Source organism: Portunus trituberculatus, chromosome 37, assembly GCF_017591435.1.
Source record: "Portunus trituberculatus isolate SZX2019 chromosome 37, ASM1759143v1, whole genome shotgun sequence".
Lineage (NCBI taxonomy): Eukaryota > Metazoa > Arthropoda > Malacostraca > Decapoda > Portunidae > Portunus > Portunus trituberculatus.
Window position 1 is genome coordinate 6,923,838 of NC_059291.1, and position 13,969 is coordinate 6,937,806.

Sequence of the window (13,969 nt, forward strand, 5' to 3'; positions counted from 1 at the left end):
ACACATCTTTAAAAACTGCATTTTGTACTTAAAATCAATAAGCATTCTCTGAAGTTGTGCACATAAACGTATGACGGGAAAATGTACATTTGCAGCACAAATATAAAATGGTATTGGCTAGGTGGACATTGTGAAACATGTTCTCACAAACAGAATCACTTTCAGATGCAGCTCATGCAGATGGCTTTCCACTAAGCCCACACAAGTGAAGATTAACTCACCTTCACTGTCATTATTTCTCTGTTCATCATCATCATCATTCTCCTTCAAGTCAGTGTGTGTCATTATTTCACCATCTTTATAACTGACATGAAATCTCTGGTCTTGAGTTAATGTAAATCTGAAATGTATCAGGCAAAGTAAAATAGATTACCATACTTTCAAACTACATTTACTAATAGGGTCTTAGCTTCATTCCATGCTTCATCATATTCCTTATTAGAAGTATGAAACCAGTTGAGTGAACACACATCTCTTTTCAAACAAATTAGTTTTAAGTCATATAATTGCTTCTGTTGCTATACCAAAATTTGGCTTTCAAACAAATTACTTAATTTGAAATACTAAGACAGAGTGAAAACTGTCATCTATTCCTAATTTATTGCTTCTATAAATAGTTCATTAATTTTTACATATTTTCACATATAACTTACCCATCATCAAGGTCATCAGCACTCTTTGGTTTGGCTCCTGATGAACTTGGTTTCTCTCCTTTCATTCGTCTCACTCGATCCGCCTCCAGGTTCAGTAGATGTTGCCGTTCCTCACTTATTAATTCTTCTGGTGTCTTGAGCTTCTCTACAGCTTTTGCTTTACCAGTACGGTCAAAGACAAGTTCTTGTACCAAAGTGTCGTAGTCTCTGAATTCACAGTTCTTTCTTGCCTGGGCATGGATAAAACTTATTAAAGAATGTATGGCAAGCATAATAAGAAATATGCTGAAGTAACAGAACTATATTACAAAGGAAGACCTTTGTTGAAAAAAGTCAAAAGTATAATGTGTGAATACAGGGTAATGTAGGGTTCACAAAGGATAATGGATAGCTAATACATGTACGTGATGGACTTTACTTCATACACTCTTAGACAACTGAGATACATGTAAATCAGAATATCTTATTTGGTTTAGAAATAAAACTTTTTCTTATAGTATGTTTATGCTAAATTCCTCAGATTAATCTTGGCAAATGAACATAATGTGTCTACTTACGCTGTCCTTATCATCTTTGGTCATTGCCTGATTTGCCATCAACTTCATAAATGACTGAAGTTCTGAATTAAGTTTACTGACAGCCTCATACTGCTCCTCTTTTTCTTTCCTGGATTCTGCCTTCTTTTTCTTTGATTCAGCGATAATTTCATCAATCCATTCCTTTTTACTCTTGGGTTTCCCTTTGTCAGTTTCATCAGCACCATCCAGCTTGGTGAGTAGTCCACCACCAAAATGCTGCTCCTTCACAAACTTGGCTTTAACAAAAAAAAAGATTAATGTAAAACTCTACAAATATATATATATATATATATATATATATATATATATATATATATATATATATATATATATATATATATATATATAAACTGTATGAAAGAGAAAACTAGAACTTACCATCCAGCATGTCATCGTCCTCATCATCACTGAGGCCAAGCTTGTCGTTCAGGTTGGAGTCATCAAGGGCAAGGCCTGCATGTGTCAACTCTTCATCCTCATTCAAGTTGAAAAGTGACTTCTGTTAAAGAATAAACACCCATCAAATAGCATTCTTCATGTCATTCAAAGCTGGCTTGATTGATCTTAGTCTGACTAATGATCAAGAGAAGCAGCCAGAAATCTAAAGTCTACAACTGTTATGGAAGTTTAAAGTAATGCAAAATATGATTCCACAAGAATAACAATGCAATAAGCTTTGCATTTTCTTTACACTATAATATTAGCCAGGTTGAGATGTGAGGAAGTTACATTGATGGGTGATGCCATAGAAAGAAGAAATGTAGTGATACAGAGTAAGAGAAAAAACAAATCAAGAGAGAGAGAGAGAGAGAGAGAGAGAGAGAGAGAGAGAGAGAGAGAGAGAGAGAGAGAGAGAGAGAGAGAGAGAATGATGCATTAATAGTTTGTATATGTAGAAGAACACCAAAAGCAGCATCCATGGATGGAATCAACAAACTAGATTTTTAAAGAAAATAAAATTCTTACCTTCCCAAACTGTCGTCTTTTTTCTGCAGCAAGGCGAAGTGCCATTTTCTGCTCTGGATCCATATGAGCATTGTTTTCACCAATCCGTCTATCTAGGAAAACGTTGCTCTTGTGACGAACTTTATATTCTTGTAATAAGGTTTTTTCTCTCTGAAAATACAAGAGTTTACTTTATACAAGCAGTCAACAATGTTAACTTTGTACAAGTATTGATATTATGTCATGGCAAGACTATACAGAGACATGATACAAACATGCAAGTACAAACACACATAAAACAAGAAATACTATAAGAATGTGATCATATGCTGAACAAAATAAACTGCTTCATAAATCTGTTAATAGCAAAAACATAAAATAAAGAAAAATTAAACAAATTATGAATAAAAATAAAATAGAACATACATCTTTTATCTACATGACAGAAATTAGAAAAAGACCACCATAAAAGATCTGAAACCTGATCTTCCTACCTTTTTCATTGCTTTCGCTCTGGACACCCCTGGCAAGCCTCTGTCTGTCTTGCTCTTTCTCCCCATAACATCATGCTTCACTCGATTGATGTGAATCTCAAAGGGATTATGCTTCTTCCCTTTGGCTTGACTGCCTTGCCGCTGGTCTGCCCCAGCTCTAGGCTTGAACTTTCCCTTCTTTCCCATCTTCAATACCTCAGTAACGAAATGCTATATCAATATCCTGAAAAAAAAAAAAAAAAGGAAAAATATCAGAGAATACAAAATATGACAAAAATGACAACGAATAGAGACCAATAACACTCAAGTTATTGTTAATGTTTACTGCTAGTCATTGTCAGTAAGTAGTGACACCACTACTTGCTGTGGTGGTATACTCACAATACTTTACGTCAAAGAAGATTCTTTGTTAAACATAAAGTTCTTTGGTTTTAGTTCTGGTATCTATCACATCTGGTGCTCTCCAGAAAGTCAGCCAAGCAAACCCAACTCAACTGTGACCAGCTATTGTTAAATTGTATTAATGCTTTTAAAAATCAACAAAGCGTGCCAGGAAAAGTTATATAGGTTTAAATTACATTAGGTCAGATTAAGTTTGGTTTCATAGATCAAATTTCACATTTCCTAAAAACATCAAAGGAGATAAATAGCCACATTTGGCAAAGGAAGGACCAGTTGCACATTTTTACCCAAGGTATTACTGTAGCTTCATATGCATGTATGGCTATCTCCATCTCAGATCCCACAAAGCATAGTAGTAGTACAAATCTTATGTCCTTTCATCAGCCATCACCAAGGCTAAGCAAAGCAAATAAGAAAAATAAATGGTCACTTTGCCATTTTACCCAACTATGGAATCTTATGGAAGGCTTATGTTTTTGTGGTGAGAAGTGTTGTAAATTGATTGATGGTACATATAATTTCTGTCGCAATTAATATTTTTTGACTAATGACTATTTTCAACTCCAATTTATGCCTACCTCTCATTGAGGTTTTTTGTGTGGGCAGCATCAAATCAAGTGCAGTAATACTCCACTTAACGAACGTTCGTCTAACGAATTTCCGGTTTAATGTACTATATGAAGTTAGATAAAAAAAAGTCCGCATAACGTACAACCACATCCGTTTTAACAAATTTTCTAGGTTTGAATTTGCTGGGTGAGGGACCAAACGCGGCAGCTTCACTGTGATTGGCTGGCTCTCCACCTCTGTCTTTAGCGTGTAGCCACTAAACTCTTGTACCACCTGTGGCCCAATTCACCATACATTATATTATTCATCTTAGCGTTTTACACCACTTGATATTGTGTGCAAATTGTTAATGAGAATTATTCCATTAGTTGTGAATAAATTGTGTCGTACTTGACAAATAGTGGTGTTCCATGTCAAAACGTTTATCTGAAATTGGTTCAAAGCTGTAAACCCCTCATTCACTGTAACTTGGTTGAATTTATACCGGAAATACGGTGTGCTCTATGTTTGCGCTTTTAAGGGTGCAAATCCTTATTTGAGATGGAACTGCGAATGTTTGAACAAGTGTATTATTCCAATCTGCGGTTCAACTGGGGTAGATAAGTCAGCGTGGCTACGATAGTGTCAGCTGGAGCCGCAGTGTCCATTGTCCAGTGTCCCAGTGTGTGCTGTTGAGTGATTACTTACAGTGTTGTTTACAGATGTCATATATTAGAAGACCCAGACACTAAGTAGGGACTTTACATGAATTCTCATGTTTCCATTATATTGTCATTTTCTTCATTAAAAACTTGGGGATACTTGGTTATTGATGGTACAAGTATGTATATATAATCTTTTTTAACCCATGTGGTATGCTGGGGACCAACCCAGAATGCATCCCCCCTATTTCCATTATTTTCTCTGGGAAAATTACGTCCACTTAACGAATTTTTGCTCTATGAACAGCTTTGACACCCCCCTATCCTGTTTGTTAAGCAGAGTATTGCTGTAATGCGCATTGCAAAAGAAGTCGGAAATCGACAAAATCACATTAAAAATCTCTGAAAATACTTTGATGATGGTGGCATCAGTGGCAAGGGTTGCCTTGTTATTGTTGAGTAGTGCTGCCAATGACTTGCTACATTTCTGGCTGTATCCACTACATTGAAAAAAAAATGCTTCAGGCTAAAAAAAAAAAATAATAATAATAATAAATAAAAAATAAAATAAAATAACCTAGCCAGGAGGCTGTGACCCCTTCGTGGACCCACCCAAGGATTACTAAACAAACCCCAACATTACAACCTTCAAGCTGGGGCTGGTTAGTATTCACTGAGGGGGGGGAGCTGTTGGGGTACAGCATCCCCATCCCTGCCCCTGACCAGCTAAAAGGTTATAATGTCGGGTTTGACTCGTGACGAGCATCAAATTGAGATTATAATGTTGGGTTTGGTTACCAACCCTTGGGAAGGATCTAGATGTAATGTTTGCAATGGAGCCATATCCAGGATAGGTTAGGTTAGGTCAGGTGGTACTTAAGAACAATTGTGGCAAGATCGTGAATCAAGATTAAAACGTAAGGCGACCATCACATGAACGACACGGTCGACGACTCTATCTAATATCTATCAACCTATAACCTGCTGTTTTTTTTCCTTTAACAAGTTACCGGAAATTCATATATATTGTACGATTTCTGCAATCAAATTTTTATTTGACAAGAAAGTATTAGCCAGAGCAGAGACTAAGGTTATCTCCACACTACCCTTCCTTCATTCCTTCGCCAGTCTCAACCTGGTCTTTCTTCCTCCATCACATCAGGTGGGAGTTCTCGTTCAGGGTAACTGGAGCCCCATAACAAGCACTCTGTACATCAAGAAATACAATACGTTGGCCTTATCTCAATATTCCCCAGCACATGACAACACTCACCCACTGTATATCTGTGTCCGCGTCCGTAATCACGGTGGAGTTTCGAATCCTACATAAAGCTGTGGGAAAGGAAGGCAAAAAGACGAGCCACGGAAAGCAAGACACTCACATGGTGGGTGTTGTGGCATTGGATGTGGTAGCCTTTGCAACGGCACCTCCTCACGTCTTGTCATTTTATTTGTTTGTTATTGTTGTTCCTGTATTTTCTTGTTATAACCTATTTTCCACATTTTATGTAATATTTCTTTATTTTCCTTTAATTTGGCAATGTTTTCTACAAAGAGGAATTTTCCAATGTTGTCTTGTTGATAGGGTAGCTGCAGCGCTAACTGTGGATGTTTGGCGCACACTTTGATACCCCTGGCAGTATAAATAAAATGTCTACCGAAATTATGAAGAGAGAAATACCATTATTTTAGCTTCGGTATTTCCGTTATCAGTATAATTTCGATGTCCCATGTTTAGGGAGTGGTTGGCATGACCCGACCCCCTCCCTTGTTATATACACTTTTCAACAATAAAGTTATCAATCAATCAATCAATCAATCAATCAATCTCTCTCTCTCTATATATATATATATATATATATATATATATATATATATATATATATATATATATATATATATATATATATATATATATATATATATATATATATATATATATATATCTATCTATCTATCTATCTATCTATATATATATATATATATATATATATATATATATATATATATATATATATATATATATATATATATATATATATATATATATATATATATATATATATATATATATAGTTTCGTATCATTATTTTTTGGCGCGTCCCGCCAGCTCTCTCCGTTTCCCGTGGTAGGACACACTGCCGCAGATCGTGTCCTCTTGCATGATTCTATCCCCACACTACTGCGCATGGGCAGATGAGAAATCCCTTCAGACGCACGACTCATTCACAAAGACTCGCACCTTCCAAATTAGAGAGAGGGATGTGCCCCAGTTCTCTTCTCTGAGGAGAGCATCTTGAAAGTTTTTATCTTAACCCCTTCAGTATCATGCCGTGTTTATATATTAATTCTGCTTAATATTTGGTGATTTTATTCAGCTTCAAAAAATTACATGGAGGCTTAAATAGTGATGACTGGCCATCAATCTTCTGACATTCAGTAACCTTTCCTAATGTAAACAGAATCGTCTAATTGTACCCAAAACTCATGGTAAAAATGCGTCCCAGTACTGGAGAGGTTAATCAGTGTTACAGAAGAAAATATAAAAATCCAGAGAAATATAAGAAAATCCAGCTTTGTCAGGGAGGTTTTTTTTAAGGAAATATCAATGAATGAATGTATGTATTCATATAATAACACCCAAAACTTCAGGAGACCCATACATACACCCAAACACAACCAGAACACCACTCTCTCACACAATCAAACACACCCAAGACATGAAACACTAAACAATAACCCAAAGCACACTCAAAACCAAATGTAACACCTAAAAATTCCAACAAACACACTCAGAACTCACTGGAAACACAATGTACAACAACACCATACCACAAAACACATCCCAAACACACCCCTCAATTAAAACACTTAAAAATAACCCAAAACACAATCAACACCCCATGCAACACTTCAAAATGACAATAAACACCCAAAACTCACTAGAAACACCCAGTATACACAAAAATCATCCACAGCACACCTAAAAAATCTCCCACACACATCCAATTAATATAAAGAATTAAAATCCCCCTGTGGAAGCACTGACCTTAATTCTACAAGTGACTCAAATTCCTCCTGAGGCAGACCTTTGTACCAGCAACTCCTGTAGGGAAAAAATGAAAAAAGAAATAGCTAACAGAAGATAATCACCATGTTTCATACTATCAATTCTTATCCAGCATGCCACATTCTATCCAGGAACTCCCTCACATCCTTGAATCATCCTTTTCATTTCTCTCCCCACACAATCCCAGCAGCATTCCCATTCATTCCAGTTCTGTCTTTTCTTCTCTTTCTTTCCTAACCAAATCAGAATCATTTCAAATGTCTCTCTTTTATCTTTCATGCCTCTCACACTTCACCACCACATGTTGCACCATCTGATCCTCAATCTCCCATGTCACACATCTACACATTGCTGTTGGACTGAGACCATCTATAGTTTCTTGCATTCATATCTACAGGATACACTATCCCTAGCTCAAAAAAAAAATCACTGGCCAGGCTTCCATTATACCACCTTTCAGACATTGGGGTCTCTTCTCCTTTCATTTCATCTCATTCTTCCATTCATCCAGTCTCATGTGCAACTCAGAATTAACAGAGAAAGATTTTTCTTTGATTTTGCTTCTCCAGGAACAAAAAATGAATAAAAATTAGTGACTAAGTGTATATAAGACTGGCAATTATAGCTTGGCTTTTAAATGACTGTATTTATCTATGTTGGGATACAAATTGATGGGATGAGCTAGAGAGAATCTCATCTAACGTGGAAGAAGCTTTACCTGTACTTAAAACCTACGTAATGTAATATCACAACCTCTGACATAGGAATGTACTCAAAGACAGTTTGTATAATAAGTTGTATTGTATTCATTCATTATTCTGCATCTCAAAAAAAAAATATATATATACCTTATGATATATTTAAGATTTCCTATCTGCCTTCAATCTGTGCTTCATCCCATGGTCCATATATATTTCTGAAAAGGAAATATATAAGATGAGTGTGAACAGATTTTAATAATCAAAATGTAAAGTTATATTTTATCAAGGTATGATGAAACCGCTTCCTAGTCTTGTATTGCAGCATTGGTTGTTTAAATTAGTTGTGCATTTAGTAACAAAGATCATTCCACTTGACTTGGTATTCACATGGGACAAACTGAATAGTCTACTCCACAACTGAAAAATTTAGTGTTCCTCTTCATGATTCAGTCCCCTTATCTAAATATGTACCATAACAGAGGACTAAAGACTGAAGTACAATGCTATCTCAGTGGAAGCCAGTGCAGAAAGCTAACTGAATACTAACCATGCCTACTGTCAATGCAGACGGTGTGACTTACTGTTTATATCCCTGGAGGGAGACATACAACATTGGAACAAGGAGATTGCAGACAAACAGAGCTATGAGGAAGAGCAGCAGGAGATGGGGAGCATACACCAGTATTCCTAACACTGTAACTACTGCCACCACCATTGTCACCACAATGGACCACCTGTAGCCCAACTGGTTCTGTCAAAAAATAATTGTTTCTAAACTAATCATTTTCATACAGTAAAGAAAAAGAAAAAAAATTGCAACTGCTTTATCATTATCATTCTTAAATTGAAAAACTGAAAAGTAAAATGTCCAATGTATTCTATTTCTTGAAATAACAAAGGTAGTGGTGAGAGTGCACAATCCTTGCCTGCTATATTCTTCAATGTGTCCCTCACTTACTGGCATCTCAGTGGATATATATATATATATATATATATATATATATATATATATATATATATATATATATATATATATATATATATATATATATATATATATAATTTTATTCATTTATTTTTTCATTTGCCCGAACCAGAGTATCTTACATAAAGAGTCAGATTTACAAACTTCATCCAGAATCTATCCTTGAGCTGTAACACACCTGAAAGTACCTCCTGAAGCTGGGGAAGAGTGTGAAGAGAGTCACTGCTACAGTCATCAGTGTGAAGACATCCAGGTCACTCTCCAGCCTGGATGCCAGACACACCGAGGCAAAGAGACCCACGTTGTGAGACACTGTTGGGTTCACTCTGCAGGTTGGCAATAAAATGGTTTGGTGATGGATGATACTGAATGTAGAAGTGAAAGTCTGCCTAAATGCAATGTTGATGTTGATAGATGCATGAACAGGAAGACTGCCTATATACTATAATTACTTTTTTGAGATGAAATATAAATATATAAAAAATAAATAAATAAGTAAACATTAGAGCCCATCATGGCATCACAAGTGCTCATGTATTAATATAAAACATAAGTTGCAAAATCTTTTTCCTGGACTAAATCCACACAGGTAGCAAATACTTCTACATGAGAACCTAATAAACAGAACACAAGAACAAAAGTGACAAGAAAGTATTCCTGAGACATTAGGCAACCACCAGGAGATAGAGCAAGGAAGTCCTTACATTGCCACTTCTGTCCCATAGTCGTGCACAGCCAGACGGAGGAGCAGGAGGAAGGTGGTGGAGGCATTGATGGAGTCTGTGGCAACACTCCCTGTCAGACTCTTGATGATAGGTGAGGCACAGGCAATCAGTACCATGTAGAAGCACGCTACCTTCAAGTCATCTCGTACTGATCAACACCAGGTAAAGGAAGTTTTGAGGTACTTTAAGAGCATACCAAATAAATAAATGGTTGAGTATGTATACATTGTCAGAAATCTAAGAAAAAAAATTGATAATATATCAATACAACACAGAAAGGCTTAGTATAGGGGTCACCTGACGTAATAAGCTTGGTCCTGGTGATGATGTAGCCCCCAACTCCCATTGCTGCTGTCAAGGTCAGGACACAAGCAGAGTTAAGATGACCTTCTGATATTCCAAAGAAAATCACCACCAGACCCAAACAGCTGGAATGTAAACAAGTTCATTTTTCATTATCATTGTTGCTTTACAGTTTCTCACTCTCAGCATGACAAGAAAGTAGTAGCTTAATTGTACCACTTGTTTAACCCCTTCAGTACTGGGATGCATTTTTACCTTTATTCTTGGGTAGGATTAGATGATTTTATTTAAATTAGGAAGGGTCTATGGAGATCAGAAGATTAGTGGCTAGAGTCTTCACTATTTTTATCTCCAACACAAGTTTCTGAAGCTGTATAAAATCACCAAAATAGTAAGCAGAATGAAAATGGAAACATGTCATGGTACTAGAGAAGTTAACAGTAGAATTGTCCATATGCATAATCTTCAAACACAACATTCTTCAATTTTTTTTTTTTTTTTCCATCTTGCTATGGTAGTAATATGTGCTAATTCTGATTAAGCCAATAAAGTTTTAATAAAATAGCTTCTATAACCATGATCAGATAAAAAAAGATTCACCTAACCAAAATGTTTGCTTTTCTTTTTTTCTTAAGCAGAAGAGGAAACTGGACAAGGAAAAAAAAAAAAAAAAAAAAAATGAGTAAAAGGCCCACTGGGTTGCCAGTTCCCTTAAAGATCATAAGAGTTATCCAGAAATGAGGGACAAATGTCTTGAAACCTCTTAAAAGAAGTCAAGTTGTAGGAAGATAGAAATACAGAAGCAGGCAGGAAGTTCCAGAGTTTACCATAACTATCATTATCATTACTACTATTGTCACTTCTCATATTTGGATTACCTTTCTTTTAGTGTTCTGTAAACTGAATAACACATACAGTGAATTTTTTTCTTTGATATAACGTAACTTTTTGTCAGCCTAGGCCAGTGTCTCTCCTATACATATATCAATCTGTATGGATGGCCAGCAATCATACACAATGACCCAAATATTCATGCACATTATTCACACTCTTAGCTGCTGTTGATCCCAGCTGGAAAGTGACAGTTTTGTGGCCAACTGAACTAGCCTGGAGAGAGAGAGAGAGAGAGAGAGAGAGAGGAGAGGAGAGGAGAGGAGAGGAGAGAGAGAGAGAGAGAGAGAGAGAGAGAGAGAGAGAGAGAGAGAGAGAGAGAGAGAGAGAGAGAGAGAAAGAAAATGCAGCTCATGAATAATGCCATCAACAATTAATTTACCTGCATATTTCATGAGTGACAGCCAACGCCCCATGACACGCCTCACACAAGGATAATTCCTTTCCTGTAGGAAAGAGGAAGACTGGCATGAAAAATGCATCATACACAACATGCTACCTTGCTCTTATGGTAGCTATATCCACAATGGCACACACACACACACACACACACACATAATGATCAAATTCTTAATGACTGAGAACTTAAGATGTATGAGGGAAGGTCACAAAATTGGAAGACTAAAGGGCAGATTATAAAGCCCTGAGACAATATTTTACACACGGACTGGAGCGCCTTTGATAGAGCAAGCAAGGTCGACGGAAAATGAAAAACATTATTGTAACTATGATATGTCCAAAGTTGGAATATGCAGCAAAGATCTGGTTATCGAAGCTGAAGAGCATCCAGTGTGCTACAACAAAAAATGCTTCAAAGTCTAAAAGACCTCCCTTAAGAGGAGAAATTGTTAAGACTATTTTTGATGTTCCTGGAACAGAGAAGAATGAGAAATGTGATTGCAACATTTAGACTGAAAGAAGGAATCGACAAGTATGAGAGAGAAGATTTGATCCACCAGGGGTCACAGGGAAAAACTGTAAAAGGGCACATGCAGGAGGGACATGAAGATATACAGTTTTCCACATATAACTGTCGAAGCTTGGAATGTAGGAGATAGGGAAGTGACTTAAGCAGCAACAATACAAAATCTTAAGATGAAGCTGGAAAATTTTAGGGATAACAGAGACAAGACAGCATGAACATAGCTCCCCTCCAGTATGTTACAACTAGGTAAATACACAAACAAACACACAGGCTTCCTAACATATAACAATGACATAAGCATGCAAGGAAATGTGAAATAAAAAGGTTTTTATGGAAATAATCAACATCAAGAAAACAACTATTTATTTGTGCCAAATTTTTTATCTTAAATCATGATCTCCAAAACTAAACTCCATTGTTAAGGGATCAACAGTGGAATTAAAGAAGTGAACTGATTTAAACCTAACCTAACATACCTTCAAATTAAAATCTCATTGTTAATTTCATATTATCCAAGAGGCACTGTCCTAATATAGATGCCCCCTAAAGCTGTCCTTGTTTCCTGGCTTTCCCTTTGGCAGCTCTTTCACTCAGCTGATGGGATGTGGGAATGAAAATATGATAACCAAAACTAACCTAACCTAACCTAACTTAGCTAGCATAACCTAATCACTCTATTGGTCAGATGGGTTCTGAGGAAGGCAATCATCAGTGTGTGTCGCCTCAACTAGGTTATCATAGCTAGGTTAGGTTAGATTAGGTTAACGTTAGATGTGAAAGGAGAGCTGGGAAACAAGGACAGCTGGAGGGATGTCTATATTAGGACAGTGCCAACCAAGATTCCATCAAAGTTTCAGCATAAGAAACATGTAAAATTAAATGAGAAAGGAAGGTAGAGAGAGAGAGAGAGAGAGAGAGAGAGAGAGAGAGAGAGAGAGAGAGAGAGAGAGAGAGAGAGAGAGAGAGAGAGAGAGAGAACAGGTAAACAAGATGGAATTGCCAAATACGGTAAATTTGCAGTTTCAACCAATATACTCTATCATATTTTTCCTTATGTCTAACAAGATTGGGGGCCTCCTGGGAAAGCGGGGTAAGGAAACTAAACCTACCCTAACCTAAATTCTGTCCTGAAGTTATTATTGATTTCCGATAGAGCAAAAATGGGGTTAGAAATGCTTGCAGGAGTGTGATCTAGACCGTGAGAATGTGTATAGTTACGTGTGGTGAATTGGTTGAAACTGCAATAATACCCAAAATACTTACGTTTCTTGCTAACCCTGAGGAAGGAATCCCCCACATAGTTGTCTGGGAATGGCTGCTTCTTCCACAGCACTCTCCTCCACTCCTGCCATTCCATCCACTTGCCCTAATTCCTCTCCTTAGGATAAAACGTACAAACTGCAAACCTTTCCTCCCTCTCTCCAATACTTCCACCACAAGACTTCACATATACTGCTTGTCTTGTTAGCAAGCTGTGTATCTGGAGGGTGCTGGCAGTAGACAGGCTAAGCTATCTGGTTGGATTCAGTCCAGTCAGTGTGGACAGGTCAAACTCAAAACTGGCGGCCCTGTGGCGAGAAACCCGAGCCGGCATAGCAAGGCACGGTGTGAATGGAAGCGTGTTGTCTATTGTGTGTCCCTGCACCAAGAACAGCGAAAGTCAGGGTTCAGACGCAGGATGAATGTGTGAGCGGTGAATGTTAGGTGGCTTGACAGGAATGAAAGGCACTCAAGGCAAAAGCAGACCAAGGGAGTGACTTGGTGACGGCCGACACGCTGACACAATGTCACTGGTGACTGATCGTCTGACAGACAGGTCCATCACGCGGTACTGTTTCTTTAGTGTTCACCCATGGCTACTATTACTATCACTGCTATTACTATTACTACTACTACCACTACTACTACTGGATACTCCTGCTACTACTACTACTACTACTACAACCACTTCTATTACTACAACTATTACTACTACGACTACTGTTATTACCATATATATATATATATATATATATATATATATATATATATATATATATATATATATATATATATATCCACCACCACCACCACCACTACTACTACT

General features: G+C 37.0%; 2 protein-coding genes across 8 annotated transcripts in view; both read right to left on the reverse strand.

Moving 5' to 3' along the window:
* The window catches only part of LOC123513918 (nucleolar protein 14-like), a 16,859-nt gene extending 8,607 nt beyond the window's left edge, over positions 1–8,252 (reverse strand). For 4 of the 7 annotated variants that reach the window (XM_045271401.1, XM_045271404.1, XM_045271405.1 and 1 more), the window contains exons 1-7: positions 5,557–5,713; positions 2,671–2,893; positions 2,198–2,347; positions 1,610–1,730; positions 1,211–1,467; positions 654–883; positions 222–340 (exon numbers count right to left, since the gene is read on the reverse strand). In XM_045271401.1, coding sequence (XP_045127336.1) covers positions 222–340; positions 654–883; positions 1,211–1,467; positions 1,610–1,730; positions 2,198–2,347; positions 2,671–2,856 — 1,063 coding nt within the window. In that variant the 5' untranslated portion in view covers positions 2,857–2,893; positions 5,557–5,713. Of the gene's footprint in view, positions 1–221; positions 341–653; positions 884–1,210; positions 1,468–1,609; positions 1,731–2,197; positions 2,348–2,670; positions 2,894–5,556; positions 5,714–7,332; positions 7,390–8,201 lie in introns of those variants that run through there. The other 3 variants (XM_045271406.1, XM_045271407.1, XM_045271408.1) reach the window with 3 other exon arrangements.
* Positions 8,136–13,737, reverse strand: LOC123513920 (phosphatidylinositol N-acetylglucosaminyltransferase subunit C-like). Its single transcript, XM_045271413.1, has 7 exons — positions 13,147–13,737; positions 11,341–11,404; positions 10,062–10,192; positions 9,744–9,912; positions 9,218–9,365; positions 8,636–8,805; positions 8,136–8,269 (listed from the first exon to the last, which is right to left on the reverse strand). The coding sequence occupies exons 1-7, from the start codon at positions 13,238–13,240 to the stop codon at positions 8,224–8,226; spliced, it is 822 nt and encodes a 273-aa protein (XP_045127348.1). The 5' UTR covers positions 13,241–13,737; the 3' UTR covers positions 8,136–8,223.
* Between the last annotated feature and the right edge of the window lie 232 nt (positions 13,738–13,969).